Source organism: Plectropomus leopardus, chromosome 19, assembly GCF_008729295.1.
Source record: "Plectropomus leopardus isolate mb chromosome 19, YSFRI_Pleo_2.0, whole genome shotgun sequence".
NCBI lineage: Eukaryota > Metazoa > Chordata > Actinopteri > Perciformes > Serranidae > Plectropomus > Plectropomus leopardus.
This window is the reverse complement of record NC_056481.1, coordinates 25,714,333-25,734,148: the sequence shown is the minus strand read 5'-3', so window position 1 is coordinate 25,734,148 and position 19,816 is coordinate 25,714,333. Positions and strand designations below refer to the sequence as shown.

The window sequence follows — 19,816 nt, the reverse complement described above, 5'->3', positions numbered from 1 at the left end:
GTCATACGGCTTTAGAGGAGCCTCCTGGTTTCCAAACAACGCGGTAGCAAAGCTCTGTATTGTTTGGGGGCGGGAGATGAATGGAGGGTGTCTCAAGTAGTTCTGGGTCGGCCTCAACAGCACATGTACTTCAAATTTGGTCCGGCGGCTTCTCTAAAAATCATTTAAGTATGTTTTTTTTTTGTCAAGTGGCAGAAACCAGACTCTTGATTTGATTGAGTGACTGTAAAGTGCTTGTACGCTGTACTGAAGTAGCAATATGGAAAATGTTGTGCCACCAGTGTTTGTCCTGCATTAAAGTACGGAGTTAGAAGAGTAAAGTTTGCTGTCACTGTCTGTCGAAAACCCCTAACTGGAGTTAATGGAGTTGTCATGGTTTCAGACGAGTTCAACAAGGAAAGGAAGGATGAACAAATAAGGTAGGAAAGCGATGCCAGACACAAGAAAATGGGGGTTGGAAGGAAGGAAGGAGAGGGGATGAAGGAAAAGGAGAAAGCTAGAAAGGACATAAGAAGAAAGGATGCAAGAAAAATAATAAGGAAAAATATGAGTGAGTAAAGGCATACGGTAAGAGAGAAGGTAATGCAAAAGGGTGAATAAAATGGAAAGAAAAAGGAAGTTCAAAAGGAAAAAAGTAGGACAGTAGAAGTGAAAGGCAGAAAACAAATTGAAAGAAGAAAGGGAATAGAGAAGGAAGGTACGAAAATAAAAAAAATGATATAAAAAGTGATATTACTTGTGTATCTACTGCAAAAAGGAAATAAAGAAACACATGATACTTGAGAGAGGAAGAAAAACAAAGAGGAACCTGAAATAATCTGTGAGACAGAAGAAAATGATCAAAAGTAAAAGGACAGAAAGATATATAAATAGGGCTGTCAGAAGGCGGGTTTCTGTTAAAGATTTGCCCAAAACTTAAGAGATATTTTCAAAATGTCGATAAAACACAATTGCGAGATGACATTGGTGTTTCCATTGAGTGATGTTATGCAACTTCTCTCACGATAACATTCCAAGAAGCATGGTGATGGATGTTGAAAACATTAGCAGGTTTTTTTTCCTATTGCAGCCACCACACTAGCTGTCATTATTTCCAATCCAAGGTGACGTAGCGTTAGGTTATCCAGAGCACCGCACTCTGGGCACCCTGTCTGGGTGAAGGGAGCAGCAAAGCACCAAACAGAGTGAACGTGTGATGAACTGAACCTTTCAGTTATTCATGGAGGAACAGAACACTCCGTGGATTCCATCAGCAGATCTCTCATTTTAGTGTAGAACGTAAGATTGGATTTAAGAACGCAGCCAGAGTCACTGGGCTCCGACCCTGCTTTGCTCCATGGCTGTCGTCGTGGAGACGAGAGACAACTGACAAACGTGGGATCCAGGGAGGTGTCAATCAAAATGTGATCTGCCACACCCACACAGTCTGGAGAAATGCTGTTAACCTCAAAATGAGCTGTTTTCAACTTGGATTTCTAAGAGTTGGGAACATTTCTTTTCACTCAGATTTGTGTAGATACTTAATGAGATACTCAACGTCAATATAATGTGCATTCTTACTATTTCGAGCCAAGTTTCCAGAGGCTTTAAGTATGATACCTGAGTAGTACTTCTAAACTCCACCTCTGCTAACTGTACAACTAGAGACAACACTTACTTCAAGTTTTGTCAGTGAGGACATTTTTACCAGTTTCCAGTGCAAATCGGCTCATTCCCAGACCTTCTTGAATCTAGTGACGTTATCAGTTGTATAAAGTTTTTTATTCATTCGCTATTTAATTAAGGTTAGCTGACAGAAAGTGCTGACAGTAGTGACAGCCATATAAGTCTTTTTGAGGGCTGACATTGTGACAGGCTGACAGAAACACAAAGTACACATTTACATTGGGTCCAGCCACAGTCTCGGAATGTGTGGTTTGGAAAGAATTGACAAGAAGAGCAGATTGTCATCTGCTGAGCCGGGCCTGTCTGTGAGCTGCTATATTTAGAGTCCAGACATGTACAGAGTTGGCAAACAAGCAAAGCATCACTGTACTGTAGCTGCTGACCAATAAACCCAGGTTTAACAAGGGTATTTAAGTTTAGAATGGAGATAATTGATTTTTCTCATTGACTCTCTTCCTTCACCGTTGTTCTTTGGGCAGGTCAATAGCCTCACATTTAAGCAGTTGATTAGATCACTTTCCAACGCCTACGGGTACGAGCTCACACAAATGTCTTAAGGCATTTCAATGAACATAACTGTATTGAACAGAGGGCTGATGATCATAACCAATGACCCGGTACCATTGTTACTACCAGAGGCAGTGTGCACTCAATGAGCACAGTTGGATTTCTCAGCCATGTATATGCTTAACATACCTTGTATGGTCATGTAAGATATGCGGGATCATGACAAAAATCCATCCTCCACAATATGCGTATGTCCCAACCACTCCTGCTGGCAGCCACTGGCACTGTGTAGGTCGGTTCAGTTCAGTTTGGTACACTTGCATTTCCATTGTTAGAATACATGCTGCGATAGCATCAGTTATATCAGATCTGCAAAGTATTTCTTCACTGAGAGAATAATCGGCACTGAAAACTGGTCTTGATAGAAAAGATGTTTTTGCTCTTCTCCGGGCAACAGCGGTGATAGACAGATGGTTCATCCAATCACCTGCCAAGTACATTCAAAAGTTCCTGCCCTTTTTTTCAAACAGTTTCCAATGACTGCTTCTCCGATGCTTCCATGAAACAAACCATCTGGTACGTCAGGTTTATGCTCAACTGTGTTTATAATGAAGCTTTCAAGAGAATATGTGCATGACAAAGACTTCACACAGGAAAAGTCTTAAGTGTTGGCATGAGAGCAGCGGGACGCTGTCACTCAAGACAATTAAACTCTGTGACGAAAACTGCTGGTGCGCCATTTGGACATCCAGAATTCCAGCACACATGTTTAGGCACAGGGAGGTTTTCACAAGTAAATGTTATTCAATCAGCTTGAAGTAGGAAATATGTATGTGGTAGATGTGTTTGTGGATTATAAAACACATTTTTCTCAAGTATTGAAACCATTTTATCTTAATATCACAGTTGCTGGGTCACTTCAGTGTGTGAAGGTGTACTGTCTTATTTTTCCGTAACCTGCTGTCTTGCAGTAACCCGGTTTCTTGTGTAAATGTTAACGTCATCTGGTTGACCAACCAGCATCACAAAACACCAAAAAGTGGCATCCTAAAATATAAAAATAACTTTTGCTTTCTAACACATGATGCATGATGATCCAAACTCCATTGTTGTTTGTGTCAGTTACACATCGCTGATAGACATAAATTAGTTTCTTAAATTTTTTTCACAAAATCTGAAAGCTAAAAAGAAATTCCAAAGTAAAAATGCTGGGGGTGTGTGATGAAGAAAGATAAAAGTTGGTCAATCAATGACAAAGATCCATTTTGTCCTTCTCCCAGCAGCACTGAAGTCTGTACAGAAACGAGTAACCTCAACAGTTGTGTCTTTGCTAATTGCCAACAGCTCTATTCAAACTGTAAAAAGCTTCTCTGCTCTTGTGTTTGAGAAATGTCTCTCCTGCACAAGCAGTGACTTGGCATTATTGTTATTGATAGTCAGCCAAAGACTAATTAATTCACTTTCATAGTATCCAAAATTGACTTGCCTCTGGGCTCTGTGGTGTACCCTTCATGTGACTCACTGTGACTGGTACTGAAAGGGAAAGTTTGGTATTTTTTCAACCTGAAACCTGTTTTCCATGTATTTTGTGTCAAGTGACTAATGGGAAGAACAATTTTGGAATTTGGTCCAATATTGAGCGACAAAGCTGCAGATGACCATGATGAAACAGGCTAAAATCTAACCACACAGGGCAAGTTGGCACCATCAGTTTACAGCTATGAAAGGTGCTTCTTTTGCCACTGATAGAGTCAGATTATTATTTTAAATGTCTGAGAACATTATAGAAAGGATGTATATAGAGATAGACCTTTTTTATTAACCCTTAAACCAAATTGTCTTGATTTTTGCCAAAAACTTGAAAAAGGCAATGAGCAACTGAGCAAGAAATGTCCCAAAAATGATCAAATCAGTATAAAATTTGTAAAAAAAAAAACAAAAAACAAACAAAAAAAAAAAAACAAGGCAATGACATGAAAAAAGTGCTTAAAAATACAAATAAAAGAGGGTCCCTGGTTCGATCCCGGGTTAGTACAGTGTTTGGTCTGTGGGCGGGGTTTGCATGTTCTCCCTGCGTCTGCGTGGGTTCTCTCCGGGGTCTCCTACTTCCTCCCACAGTCCAAAGACATGCAGCTCAGGTTGCCCTGATTCTAAATTGCCCTTAGGTGTGACCGTGAGTGTGAAAGGTTGTCTGTCTATATGTGTCTGCGATAGTCTGGCGACCTGTCCAGGATGTACCCCACCTTCCGCCCCATGACAGCTGGGATTGGCTCCAGCCCCCTCCACAACCCTTGTGAGGACAAGCAGTTACGGACGATGAATGAATGAATAGCGACAATTATAAACATAGTTTCCTGATCTTCTTCCCCTATCATATATTTATACTTTTCTAAATCTACTCATTTCAATTTGTGGGACATTTCTTGCCACATTCCTTATTGCCTTTGTCCCCATCTTTTTGAAAGAAATCAAACTAATATGCTTAGGGTTCAAGGGTTTAAATACTTGTGAAAGGTGTCAGAGCGCAGCACAAGAAAAGTGATGTCGATCCAGTTTTACATTTTTTAAGAGTAAAATCCTTTTTGTTTATAGAGAAACAGCTCTGAAATTGTGACTGCCAAAAAAACTGTAATTTCATCACTGTAAAACACACATCATTCAAAGGTGAGAGACACAAGATAAAACTCACAAAAACCATCTTGATACATATTGCCATCGTTCCAACAATCACCGAATCTGAAATAAACCCTTAAATCGCCCAGTTAAACGTAAAACTATCCTGTCTATACATGCTGAAATTACTGCTCATTTAAACAGAGTCTGGTAGGTTTGGTGATAGTTTCCGGTTTAACAAAAAGAATCTTATTCTTAAAAAATATCTCTGTAGAGATCATAGAGAAACTTAGAATGACATTCTGATCCTGTCAGTGACAAAAACAAGCACTTTTAATGGATGTTAAATGATGGTGTGAGCATGCCCATAGTGGTTACATTGCAGCCTGTTTTGTGGCTGCTGGCTGCAGCCCTCTCGCTCAACACAGTACCACATTCAAAAACAGTTGTTCATGTTAGTCCCTTAGACACAAAAACATGTTAAAATAGTCCATATGGAAAAACACCAAACTTACCCTTTAAGGGGCTTGTAGTTGTTGTTTAGATAATGCACATTTCAGTCAGTTTTTAATATCTTCTATTCCAGGGAAATGTCAGATAAACAAACAAAGAAAACCATTTGAAAGTACTTCAATCCCTTATCAGTATGGGATGGGTATGCAGCATCCTCTCATCTTCTACCTCACACAGGACTTAATTGATAATTTAAACGTCATAGCTCTATTGTGCTCTGGCTGTACTGTCTATCTAAACAGCTCTGGGACCCAATAAAATGGAAAATGGTGATCCATCAACCCCCCACACTCCCATATCCCACCTCCTGTAGCGTCTCGTCTGCATTTCCCTTTATAGATTGGAGGCATTTCCTTTCTGCTGATGTCAGGAAGTGTGTTTTGGGCCGCAGCCAGACTTTGTGAGAAATGGGACAGTGCTTGTTATGCTGCTTTGTGCTTCTTTCTCTCTTGCTCTCTTCTGATGAGCCACGGGAAGTAATAATGTCTCGTCTATTGGCTACCAGTTGCTACCACTGATGATGATATGGAGTCCACAGTGTGCCATCACAATAACTAGACTTTCATGTTCAGTTAAATTAATATTGAACTGAAATCATGGAAATACATGCATATGAACTGAGTCATTTTATATGCATTTAAATGATTCATGTACTCAACTCTTATGCTCAGATGCCACACATTACTCCTGCTAACAACATAACAATTAGTGCTCCTGGTACTGCCCTGGGTGTTAGAGTAATTATTTTGGGTCTAACAAACCCTGGACTTTCATGGAAGAGTCCGGTGTTGGCTTCAGGTCTGAATGTAATGGGTTTTTTTTCTGTACCTCTTTTTTCTACACAGCGTACCTCTTTCCCCTAAACCTAACCATCTGTGACTTTGTTTCCATGCAGGGATGTGTGTTTGTTGGTGTTTCAGTGTTGGCTGTCATGTGCCTTTGTTGCCTAAATATAACCATATGCCGCATATCCCACCATTTGCTTGTTTTGACATCACGGTAGCGGCATCCCGATTTTCATCAAGGAGGTTGAAAAGACAAGTCATGGTGCTATATCTTTTTCCTCAATCCACTCTCTCAGACCAAACTCAGATCAAACAGTAAAATCAGACAGTCTTTTGTCACAGGAATATGTAGTTTTTACTTGAAATGTAGTCAAAATTTAGTGTACTGTTTAGCTGTAATACAACAGTTTGACAACAGGAAGTGGGCGCCCTACTGTTTTGTGTAAAATGGAGGCTGAAAACATGAGATCAGACGGAAAAGTGGCCAAGATTCTGTTCCTGTAATGGCTACTTCGTTTATAAAATCTCTTTATAAACTCACTTTAGTGTACCATTTAGCTTTAATATGAAAGTTTGTGAACAGGATGGGCATTTACTTTTAGTTAGCTGTTTTACTGTAACACAAGATTGTTTGTTACCAGTCCACTGCTATATTGTTCTCAGACAGTTAACTTTTATTCTGTTAACCACCAGCAGCCTTTATTGGTCCTGTGTGGCTCAGTGCATTCTGGTAGTTGTAGGTTTTTAACCTCTTTAGCATAAGCACATGCCACAGTCCCTTTTCTCTGTTTTCTCTGGTCATGTAGGGCTAATTTTAAACGTTTTTACGTCTCTCTTCTGCATAGACAGCCCAGTTTTATGAAAAGACCATTTCCAGCGGTGAAATACTTCTTTCAGTAATTAAAACTGTGTTGTGAGTTGGAAAATACACAGCAGATACATATAAATGAGTGACAGAAACATTCATAAGCCTTTTCTGTTAATGCTTAATTATTAATTTGTAATTAAAAGAGAAATCACCAACTGAAAATGAAAAAATAATTGGTCATATTAATTAATAACATGAAGTAGCAATTTATTTTTTAATATTTGAAATGATCATTTGCATCATTGAGATACTAACATAATTTATCAAATCTTAATAGCTTTTTAAAAGATTTATATATTATTCATTTTGAATTAAATTTTTTATTATTCATTTAAAAAAAAGTCACACTCATTACGGGCACATACTAGACTCCTTAGTTTTAGCCTGACATCTAGCCAGAATGACTGTTCTATTAAAAAGACATCCTGTTCTGTTTATTTCCATTTGTCATACAGTAAATTACATTCATTTTCTTTCTCATTTGCCACATCTCCCTTAAATGGGTAATTCATGTATTTTGCCATATTTCAATTCCATAGCCCTCTTAATATATTTTGTTGTAATTAGAGCTGCTATTCGGCTGCTGCAACAGCTCAGTTTTCCCACGGGGATCATGAAAGGTTCAATTTACCTCACAGAATTCATCATTTTAGTATCTCAGCTGTAATTTGTCTAAAACTGATAGTGATAAAATTGTTTCACATTCACTCTAATTAGACTGAAATAACAGGGAGAGTGGGCATATCAATCCAAAAAGGGTGTTTTATTCTCTTTTTTTTTGTCAGGGGCAGCAGCTGTGTTATTATAGGCTCTGTTACAGTGCACATGTGCAGTGTGAGAGGGAGAGAACTGTTTCTGTATTGTTGTCAGTAGCTTGTAAGAGGATCATGTCCACAGGCCTCAAAATCTCCTTTATATTATTACTTACTGTAGCTACAATCCCAAGGGCTCTCTCCTACACACACTACCACCCCTACACACTTACACACAAACACCCAAATTACGCTGCATTTTATTGTTCTCTCTGACAGCTCATTATTTTTTCTTTCTGCTGAGCTTATCTCATAAAATACAATGAAAATGCTCTGTGGTTAACAAAGTGGTACACCGCCATCACAGCAGTAAGGTTAGCTATATGTATTTACTATACAGGTAAAGTAAAATAAGCATCTTAAGTGTGTTGTCATTCTGTGTTTAATTTGCTGCTACAGTGTTCAACAGATTACAATAGAAAGAGCTCCACCACAGATATGAAGCAACTTCAGTCGTGAAAACAATCAAGCTACAGGGCTCGAAATACTATGCGCACATGCACAGCAGTAAACAAAGACTATGAGCTGTGCATGTAATTCTCAGCTCTATGTGACTCTGTGCATGTGAGTCAGGGCTGCCAATTCTCACACTTTTATCAGAATCACAATGATAAATACTTTATTGATCCCTGTGAGGAAATTGTGGTTTGTCCCAGTTCCTCTGATGAGTAGATAAGAGAATTACTATAAAATAGAAATACACACCAGCACATGTATACAAAAATTAAAAATAGAAATACAATAAGAGTAAGCAATTAGCACAGTATATAAATATTTAAATATATAAACTAAAGTATGTATGCTGAGTATGTAAAGCATGCAGGCGCTCCAAACAGATTCCAATTTGACTTACCAGTCACTACTCCATGACTCTCAGTGGTGGCACTAATCCAATGAGGCTAAAGTAAATGAAAATTTGAGTGAAGATGAAATGAAAACCTATGATATATCCCAAAAAATATGAAAATAAATTTCTCCATATTCTTCCATCAAATCTAATTGTTTTCCTTGGGCTGTCTTTGGCTTTTACAACACTGATAGGACAAATGAAAATGATAAAGAAGCAAGAACTTTCTCATGAAATTAAGATATACAGGCAACACACCCAACATGCATAGCCATTTGATTCATCATCATACTGATCTCATTGTGGAGAAATCTGCTATCACTACTACACTACTAAAAAATGAGCACAAGGATATTTACTTAAACTGTCATAATTTTCTTTCCTTGAGAGGTTTGCTTAAATTGTCAAACATGTCCTCTTCAGATTGTCCTTGACTATCGTGTCAAATTTGAAGGAATTTGAAGGCAATTTTTCTCCTCCATTTTTTTTGTAGAAAATTAAAATTGAAAATCATCTTAAAATATAATGCAATACAGAAAATGTCTTTATGTTAAAACTCTCATTACATCTTTTCCTTTAGAGATTTGCTATGTTTTTAATTTTATTAACCCCTTTTCAGAATGACCCTGACTGTGACCATGGCAAATTTGAAATAATTTTATGGTACTCATAACATAAATTCCTTCAGAGCTTTGCTAAAATTTGTAATTTACTCCTCCCCAGAATGACCCTGACTATGACCATGGCAAATCTGAAGTTATTATACAGTGCTTTTTTTTTTTTTTAATTTTAGAAGATAAAAAGTGGAAATCACCTCAAAATATACAGCAACAAAGAAAATGCCCTCATGTTTATACTCGGATAAATCTTTTCCTTCAGAGGTTTGTTAAAAAATTTCTACTTACTCCTTTTCAGAATGACCCTGACTATGTCCATAGCAAATTTGAAGTTATTATGTGGTGGTTGTTTATTTTTTAGAAAATCAAAAGTGAAAATCACACCAAAAAACATTGCAGCACAGAAAATGCCCTCATGTTTATACTCTCATAACATCTTTTCCTTCAGAGGTTTGCTAAATATTTTAATGTGCTCCTCTTCAGCTTGACCCTGACTATGACCATGAGAAAATCCAAAGTCACACAAACATTGAAAATCAAGAAGAAAAATGTTTTCGTGTTCAAATTTTGGATTTCTTTCGTTCAGATGAAGCAGTGGTGGAAGTGCAGAGACAGATGGTGAAACACCAGAGTATTGCTTGTATAAAAGTCCGAGAGTATCTGAAACTTACTGTACTTAAGTGTTAAAAGTAATGTGATGATATTAAATATTCTTAAGTATTGAAAGTAAAAGTACAAGTAAATGCTGGTAAGGAGTAGTAAATGCAAGCAGTCATCATTCTGAGAAATATAATGTTACTTTTTCGTAACATACACAACCTTAAAAATGAAGCCTAGCGCACTTCATACAGGGTCCTTTTTTTCATTTCAAGGATTTAACCCCTTTGAATCGTCAGTAAATTAGTGTGATTTATTTCAAAATATGGGGGAAAAAGGCAATGAGCAATGGTAAGAAATGCTCCAAGTATTGCAAAAAATAAATTTATAAAAGCTAGGGAAAATGTCTGGGAGAAAAAAGCTAGGGAAAAACTTTATAATTATCATAATTACATATTTTTATTTTTTAAATTTCTTTTTTGTTAGTTTTGTCATTTATCCATATTTTTCTGGTAATATTCTTGTACTTTGTACTAATTTCTTGCTTATTTTTGGATAATTTCTTCATGCTTTACTCAGTGCCTTCTTCCAGTGTTTTTTTTTAAAAAAAAAACAAGCCAGGGTTAAAAAGCAAAATCCATTTTTTTCTTTTTTCCCATTCTCTCATTAGTCCATCTGTTCCTTCTTTTCCTTCTCCCTTCCTTACCCTTTTTGTAGTAAGTGACTAAAATCTAAAGTACAGATTCTCCCAAAAAATACTTAAACATAGCAATTTTAACATGTTATCATTCATATTCTGTTTATCCAAAATAGAAAAGTCCTGCTGTTGCTACGTTAGCCAATGCTTTGATTTAGATCCTCTCCAATCAAAAGTGTTGTTTACTTCAAGTTCATTTACCATCAAAAAGGAAAAGTGATTCATCATTTTGAGAAACAAGTCGGCAAACAGGATCCGCTCTTTTTTCTCTGGAGGCCAAGGGGCTGCTGCTTCTTAAACTGCTGGCTGCAAAGATCTCCCTCCGAGAAAATAGCCTTTTCTGGACCGTGTCCAGCAGGCCCACCCCTCTTAAATTGAACCTGCTCCCCAGTGTTACTGTAGCAAGGCTGTGTGGAGGGGATAGGAGAGGGAGGAAGGTTGCTCGGCCACCTCGGCTTCCATTAAAGACAAGCAAGCAGGGCAACCTCCAGACCCTCGATTAAGCCCCACTTTGCGCGTTCGGTGAATGAACAGGAAAGAAAAAAAGGCGAGGTGTAAAAAGCAATATCCCAAAGGCTCGGTGGGTAATTCTCGGTCACAAGTCTTTCTCTGAACTGGGACCTTTACTTAGTCACCTCAATTATACTGTACCACCCTGCTCTAATGTGGGGCTTCCTCCCACAGCTCACACAACATGACAGAATGCATTTCCATACTAATGCAGAGGGAGTCATCGCATCACGGGGGAGTTGTGAGCTTGTGAGCGTGCGTGTGTGTGTGTGGGGGGGGGGGGGGGGGGGGGGGGGGTAGTTGGACCCGAATGCTAGGTTGAGTTCCAATTTGAAGCCTGTTTGCTTCGAGGCCATCTCCGAAGACTGTCTTTGCTGAGGCCTCTTGTTGAGAAGGTTAGCGGGGCTTCTGGAAATGATGAGGGTGGTTAAAAAAAAAAAAAAAAAACATCTGAACACGGCAGGACCATGTCTTTGCTTTCTTGTCTGAATTTCACATCTGAGTGATTGATGTCCCTGTGTTTCTTTTCCTCACCTCACAGCGCAACCGAATCCGCCGAAAATTCACGAAGGATGGTGGGCGTACAAGGAGGTGGTGCAGGGGAGCTTTGTTCCAGGTAAGCCTCAAAACAGTATGCAGCACTTTGATGCGTGGTACTTTCCCACAGAATACTGATTTTCCCCTCCATCCACTTTAACCACATTGTGTGCTTGATCTTGAAGTCAGAGCTTATTACATATTTAAGATAACATCGGGCCACCTTGCCATCGGCGGTGGTTTTATTTTCTCATTCTGACAAGACCCCTTCTTCGCCCTTACCACACAGATGACGCTTTTTCACTGATTGATTGACGGCAGCTCACTGTTCCTTCCACCTTTTCCATCTTGTTGTGTATCTGCGTGTCAGGCCAATTATTTTTCCGAGATTGTGTTTTTCTGCTGAGCTGAGGTGCTTTTGATAAAGCCTGCAGGTGGCTGCATGTATGAGTGTGTCGACGTGGGGTAATGTCGATACTTCTGAGGACCAAACGTGTGTGTAGGGATGGAACAATTAGGAAAATTCAAACAGAGGACATTTAGCCAGGACTCCTTTCTAGAGGAATCAAGGTTAACTTAACTTTGAGGTTAAAGGTGACTTTGTTTCCGAAGTATCCAGTGATAAAGGAGGTGAAGGGGTTTAGCGTGGTGGATTCTAATATTCTCAACTAATGGCAGGTGTCATTGACGCCATTAAATCGCAACTTAAACCCCAGTCTCACCAGTGCTGAAGAGGCAAATTTGTACCAAACTTGCGCAAGCTATTGCTTTCAGTGAACTTTTCTTAGTAGCTGTGTGAAAATTGGTGGCAAATGTTGCCCTGATTTTCCACTAGGTTGCCAATCACCACAGAGAAGAACTGTGAGGTTAAGTTGTGAATCCTTAGTGTAATTCCACTCTGTGGTCCAGAACTAAGCAGAAAGCTTTTGGGTTGAAAAGTGAAGCCAATGCTGAGGTGCCAAAAAGTGCAGTTCCTAGAGTGGCCACTTGAGGCTGGCTCTGGATGCAAGTCAATCCCCATAGAACCCCATCTCAACTTTACAGCAGAAAGGAACATGTTAACATCCTGGTCAAAAAACAGTATTTTGTTTCTGTAGCAGATTCCAGTTTATTAAAGCTGAAAGTCATGTATAATTGAGTGTGGAGCCGCTTTGAGTGACAGGCTACCTGCAAAGCATCACTGCAGTCATGCTGCGTTTAATGTTATCCAGATGATCTGGGTATTATCAGTACCCCTTTTGCAATGGGCATCCCATAGAGCCAGCACTCTCGAGACTTCGGGTGGCCGAGCAGCTAAATTCTGCAGGCAGAAGGGCTAAATTCCAGTTAAGCCCCCCACTTCCTTGAATGGGGATAAAATTATTTAATCTTTTGGCTCTTCTAGACTTACAAAATGATATCGGATCAAATGGATCAAATCTTGATAGTGAAACAAGTCATTTTACAGGGGATATGACTCTTTTGCCCTGTAATTCAATGGGAAATGGTCTTGTTGGGAAGCAGGGCGTCAACAGACAGTGTAAGAACATAGTCTGGCAACTACCAAAATTGTTTTCAAAGATTGGTGTATGTTCTAGGGGCCTGGTCCAGCCCTCGCTCGTGCACAGCTACACACTCCTTTAGATATGGTCACTTTTGGCTAAAAAAAAAATCAAGATGATGACAGCCAACATGCTGAACTCGAGAGGCTTCGAAGGCTTAAATTCATAAAAAAAAAACTCTTTATGCCTCTGCATCATGTTTTGTTTGTCCCATTCTTGTGAATGGGATGTCTTAACAATTAATTTTCTCAAATTTGGCACAAAAGTTCACTTGGACTCAAGAATGAACTTGATAGTCAAAGGTCAAAGGTTGATGTGACTGCAACCTTATGAAACATGTTTTTAGCCATTGGCCAATGGATATTTTATATCCAAAAGGAAATGTTTACTTTATTGCAACTTGACTAGTTCACAGAGACATATAACCATGAGGCTGTAATTCCAGTTCTCTGATACCTCTATGGTGAACGAAGAATCCAGAAAAGATCAAGTGTGGTCATAGTAGACCAAAGTTAACAACAGCAAAACAGTATAAAAGTCTCACATCTTGTGCAGGTCTCACTCATGCAGATGTGGATGATTCTGCATCAAAGCAGTGACAGCACATAATCGATTGTAGCCACGTAGCATTGTTCGTTGATTTTGTGGCCGGACAAGAAAGTTCTACAGTTCAAAAAAACTTCCTGGTAACAACCATTAATTTAATGTTTAAACATATATGTTAAAATTCAAATATTTTCTTTTATGAAAAAACATACTACCACTTAAAGGTTTGATGCCATTTAAGAGTTCACTGTTGTACATCATCCTGTTGCTTGCTGTGTTTAGACTCAAGTCATGTTTGTGATGTTTGCCACACTGAGAAAATTCAGTTTTCATTCTTATCGCAGAAGAGAGTTGCTAGAATAGGGAACAGCTAGACTGCAGAAGCATTAGTTTTGTTTTTGGAGATGGAACATTTCAATTTGATTTCTAAAGAAATCTTAAAATTAAAAAAAGGGGGGATCATATTTGTCTGACCACTTGTATTTGAGTAAATTAATAAAAAGTAGCCATGTGCAATAATATAGAAAACAGAGGAAGCAATGCATCGTGGTGCTTCGTGGAATGGAATCATATTGAATTGTTGACATGATAATTGTCATGGAATCGTGAGGCGCTGATTCTCTTTTGACATGAATGTTTCTGTAAATCTTTAATTGTTGAATTTAGGCTGCAGATTACAGTTGGCAGACTGCGGTGCAGGCTGACTTTGGGACAGGGCCTTGGGGAATGAAAGCATGGATGCAGTGTAGCACAGTGAGGTTATGTGGTATTGTGGTGTGTACACAGCGAATAGAGGCATCTGTTTCCAAAAGCAAATACGAAGGCTTCCCCAGCATGTCCGGGCATTCATAAATAAGTGCCTGTTTGTCCTTCCCTCTGGCACCGAGCACCCGGCGGTTTGCTGCTCCCGTTTATATCTCCGCTATCTCTTCTAGCAGTCCTCCACGGCGCACTTGCTTTACTAACCGCCGTACAACAGCTGGAGCAGTTAAACACTATTCATGATCCTCCTGTGGCTGCACAGAGTATTCCCAACCCTAGTTACCTTGTTCTGCAGTTGGCAGGATTTCATAGCCGGGACATAAAAGAGAAAGGAAGGTTTTTCACTGCAAATGAAGCCCAATTTAATGACGCAGAGAGAAATAATGTTGATGGAACACACTCTTATTGTGCTCGGTGTACGTGGACAGTGAAAAACTATAAAAGATTTCATTGAAAACAGATTTTAGGAGTTTCAGTCGCATGTGATATGCACACAGGGGCGGGCCATTGGAAAAGTTATTACAACACTTACTCCTTTCATAGTAATAATATACTCCCCTAGAGCAGCAATCCGCTACAATGACTATCATCTAATTTTTCTTCATCTACACTTCAGCTGTTTCATATAAAATTATAAGTGCTGTCGGATCCAGTTTATGAATATCTGACAGTTTTTGGGCTTCTTAACAAAAGTTGTATGTATTTGATTGGCAGCCAAAATAATAATATAGAAATTGAAATGATACCTCTCCCTCACTGGGAAAAAAGGCAATAACGTGAGTGTAAGGCTCCACTCAGCTCCAGTACTGTAGCGCTATTCAGAGCTCTGAGCCCTCTCCACTCGTGTTCACCTCCTAATGGCCCATTTCTCTTTCCCGTAACGTGTCTCAGCGGAGGTCAAAAACTGCATCTTAAGACATTTGCACCCCAAGGTTAGCAAAGCAAATGTGATCACATTCCCAGGCTTGTGTCACTGCGGCTGACCTTTGGAATATTGCTTATCCCTTCTGAGCTCTCTCAATTAGCTTTAAATTCGGTAAAGGTCAGATATAACTCTTAAGTGCCGCGCCGGTTTCCCCCTCACCTCCTTTCCCTCTTTGGTCATGTTATCAGTTTCACTCGCTGTTGTGCTGCTTTCTATAGTGCAAACATGTCTGTCTGAAGCATTTATTCCTGCACTGGCTTTCTGAATTGTATATTAGTTTGTTCATTTTGCTGTAATTAATGGTAGCACGCAGGATATGTGTGATTTAATTTATGCACTCATTAGTTTGTGTCTGGTGTATGATTTTATAATTCAGCTGAACTTTAATTAACATTGCAGTGCAACTTACAACTGGAGTGCCTGCTGTGTTGTAAAAGTCTATTAAAACCTATTATAATGTCAAAGGACCAAAAATAGAATGAAAAAGCAGCCTGCATTCATGTCAGTTAATCAGATGCTTTTGTGTTGCTCCGGAGTTATTTATTGTGACAAAACTGAGGATAAGTATTGTTTTTTTTGACTAGGGCTGAGCAGTAGATCAATATTATATTGATATATATAAAACAAGTCTAGATATTGTTTTCAATTTTGGATATTGTAAGTGTTGTCTTACAATTTAGGTTTGGTTTAATTTTTTTATATTAAGGGATGGGGATCGAAACCCCGTTCTATTGAGGTCCTGGTTTAGCTTTTTCAAAATATGAAAATCTATAACGTTTGAGCTTATCGATACTACTGTCGAGTCTCGTGGGTCCTATAATAAAACATGCCATCTCGAGTCAAGTCATGCCATTTAAATCCAATCATACATTGATTGTCCATCAAATTAAACCTAAATGCAACATCTTTGACTGTCTTCATGTTTAAAAGAGCTTGTTAAACTCCGTCAGCTGCTGCGGGTGCTGCTGCACAGTCGGCTCAGTCTTCACGATCATCCACTAACAGCAGCAGTGGTAAGCACACCCAAACTTTGTAGCAAGTCCCTTCAGTTAAAAATAGTAATCTGATGCTGAAATCTGAGATAAAATTGGCAGGATAAGAGCTAGTTAGCTAAATAAATGAGGTTGCATGAGGTTTCTTTGTGATGTGTTCAACATCGGCTCAGTGAAATGACAATTAGGCAGAGGCAAACAAAACATATCTTCAGATGTAACATCAAGAAAAAGAAAATTTATTTTTGGTGGGAAAATTGAATAATACAGTTGTTTGGATGAGAAATATGTTTCCCAACAATAAAAAAAGGAAAGTGGAGATGGAATTACAATCTTTTTAAGGTCCTGTCATGAGCTTTAATCATCTTATGATACATTATTAATGCTACTGACAATCCAAACAAATGCATTATGTTTTCACTGAATCGAGTCTTTACTTTGTTTCTTGTTGACAGACAAGTATTAAAGAGTGTTAAATTTTACCTTGACATGTTTCGACTGCTATCATACTGCAGTCTTCCTCAGAAGACTCACGTGAACATCAGGAAGACACACAAGAGCAAAAGAGGAAAAAGGCACACAGGAAAACCTAAAATCAGCCATAACAGATCACTGCAGAAGAGAGAACCACATTGTGGATTGGACAGGTCCACGCCTGCTCCTAAACAGCTGATAACACACATCACAGCAACATCATGTGACTCTTCTGAGGAAGACTGCAGGATGAGAGCAGTCGAAACATGTCAAGGTAAATTTTAACACTCTTTAATACTCTGTCAACAAGAAACAAAGTAAAGACTAACACTACTGATGCCAAGACTTTTTAAAGTAAACGTTTAAAGTAAAATACTATAATTTATCTCCAGATCACTAAAAGCATGACTGAAAGTGACAGTAAAACCAGGTCTGTTAAAAACGTACTTTTGCCTCGTCTTTCCACCACCATTGTTAAGGAGTCTCGATAATGGTATCAATATCAACAAAAATCAACGATCCCCATTCTTAACCATACTGTACATTTATAACATAAAACTTACACTCAATATCTCAAGGTTGATTTTGCCAGCAAGTAGACTACTGTCAGATGCACAAAACTAAAACTCGTATAAAACACAGTTTTTGTCTGTATTCGTTGTTTTCGAATGTGTGGCAGCTGCGTCAGGTGATGGAGAAAGGCCGGGGTGAAAGAAAGACTGGTTTAAAATCGGAAGGCCTGTGAGTGCCTCGGGCTGTGTGCTTTTCTTATAGAAATGATATCGTCACATTTCTGAATGTTGCACTACTGCAGATAGCAGTATGTATAATGGAGAAAAATAGAACTCACTGTATTTCTGTAAGAGTTCACCAGGCAGGGAGGCTGTTGATAATGAAATGTGCTGGGTGATGTGATTTTTATACCCTTTCATATGCTCTTTTATATGTCTACTTTTCTTATACTTTCATTCATTTTCATATTTTTCTATTATAACCCAGTCTTATATCATTTTAATTCTGCATACTATGTGTTTTTACCTTGTTTTATGTCTCCATTTGTCCCTTACATGTAGTCTGAATGTTTTTTCACACCCACTGAATGTTGCATTATTCATTCTTTTTGTTTGGACCAGAAGGAACATGTTTTTGTTTCTCGGCTGTACTGCTCTGTATACAGATGGATGACAAAGTCTCTTTCATGTCTTTTTGTCTTATACCCTGCGTCCTTTGATTTCCTCGGAAGTCTTCATTAGGTGTAAATCTGTATTTAAAACATTTCTCTCTACCTTTCAAAGCCATAGCCAGGATTTTAAAAGTACGAATGCCGTAGGCCTCTCTCAATCTGCTTTTTTGACGCTACTTGTTTTCTTATGGACTTGTGAAATGTCATCAGCCACAGCCCAAATGCCATTTCAATTCAAAGCCTGCATTTAGCTTCCCCAAAAAACAAAACATTTGAGGAGCTGAAATGCTAACTCATTTCCAGATTGTGGACTTATTTCCTGTGGTACTCTATGGCGACTCTGCCACCAGTTGTGAAAACTGCTTCATAAACAGGTTATTATAGAATGTAAGTGCGTGGAATGTCTACTGCTGAAAAAAACGACGACTATGAAAAGTATTTTAAAAACTGTTTATAGGCCTTGGCAATATGAAGAAAACCAAATAAACTTTTTTCTATTCTCCTGAAAATATGACAAATTTTATATTGGAGTGATACCGTAGGGTTGACTGTTTCTGTGATGTTGCCTTTGTAGCCTTTATGATATTACATTATCTAAAATCTATATTCTGGTCCATTTTGAGGATATTGATATAGTATTGATACTGCCAGGCCCTCAACTGTAATTTCACTTTACATTTAACCCTTTGAAACCTGTTGTGAAATCACATTTCTTGTGCTGCTTTCAGAATCCTCTCAAAAGTGGTTAAACCTTTGAACCCCGAGCAAATTGATCTCTTTCAAAAACGTGAAAAAAAGACAATAAGCAGCTTGGTAAGAAAAGTTCCACAAATTTCAAGAAATTAGTAGATTTAGACAATTATTTTTAAAAAGCAAGGGGAAAATGTCTTTGGAAAAAAACTATATTTGTAATTATCAAAATTACATATTTAAAATTATATTACAGAATTATTATTATAACACTTTTCTCCAAGTCTTGATTGCCATGTTTGTTTGTTTGTTTGTTTTCTTAATTTCCTCTTTTTACATTTCCCCCCTCGCCAATTTTCAGGTATTTTTTTTTTTCTAATTTTTGTGTCATTTCTTCTTTCATTACTCATTACCCTTCTTTCTGTGTATTTGAAAGAAATCATGCCGATTTACTGAGGTTTTAAAGGGTCCCATGCTCTTATTAGTCCTTCTGCTAATGTGGGAGTGTGAAATGATCAACAGCTCAGGAACAAATAAGTAGACCTTGAGTTGAGATTGTTCCTGAGCTGTTTAACCTTTGGTGTGAAAGAACCTGCTGTCATCAGTGGTGTTGCCCTGCTATCTCCTCCTCACTGCCAGCTCCCTTTTCCCATCTGCTGGCCCCTGTGTGCAAACAGACCTGAGGGTTTGGGGACATTTGTCCCTCTGTGTGGTCATAATCCTGCTGCTATAGTCTCCCGCTTGGGGAGATGTAATGGTTCATCACTGCAGAGTTTGAAGCAGTGGGGTTTTCCCCATGTTAGGTCCCACAGCGTGCTTATGACAGAGTTGAGGGGGAGGATGGAGAGAGGAAGAGTCGGACAGCAGCAGAGAGGGAAAAGCTACTGACAGGGCAGAGAGCGATGAGAGTGCTCAAAGAGACTGACACAAGGATGCTTTCACAGAGCTAATGGTATAACAGGAAAATTGTTCTGGCTTTCAAAGACACACTCACACACACACACACACACAAACACACACACACACACAGTCATTATAGCCACAGCCCTCCATTTGATGAGATTTGTCTGAGGGAACCACATTAGAAGACTTTGTTGTTATTCATTTTGAATTTGAAATGTTTAACTGCCACCCT

At 38.7% G+C, this 19,816-nt stretch overlaps 1 protein-coding gene across 1 annotated transcript in view; it reads left to right on the top strand.

Annotated features, from left to right (window-relative positions):
• ca10a (carbonic anhydrase Xa) overlaps positions 1–19,816 on the top strand; it is a 284,872-nt gene that overhangs the window by 33,259 nt on the left and 231,797 nt on the right. Inside the window, 1 exon segment of the mRNA XM_042508113.1 lies at positions 11,573–11,647. Coding sequence (XP_042364047.1) covers positions 11,573–11,647 — 75 coding nt within the window.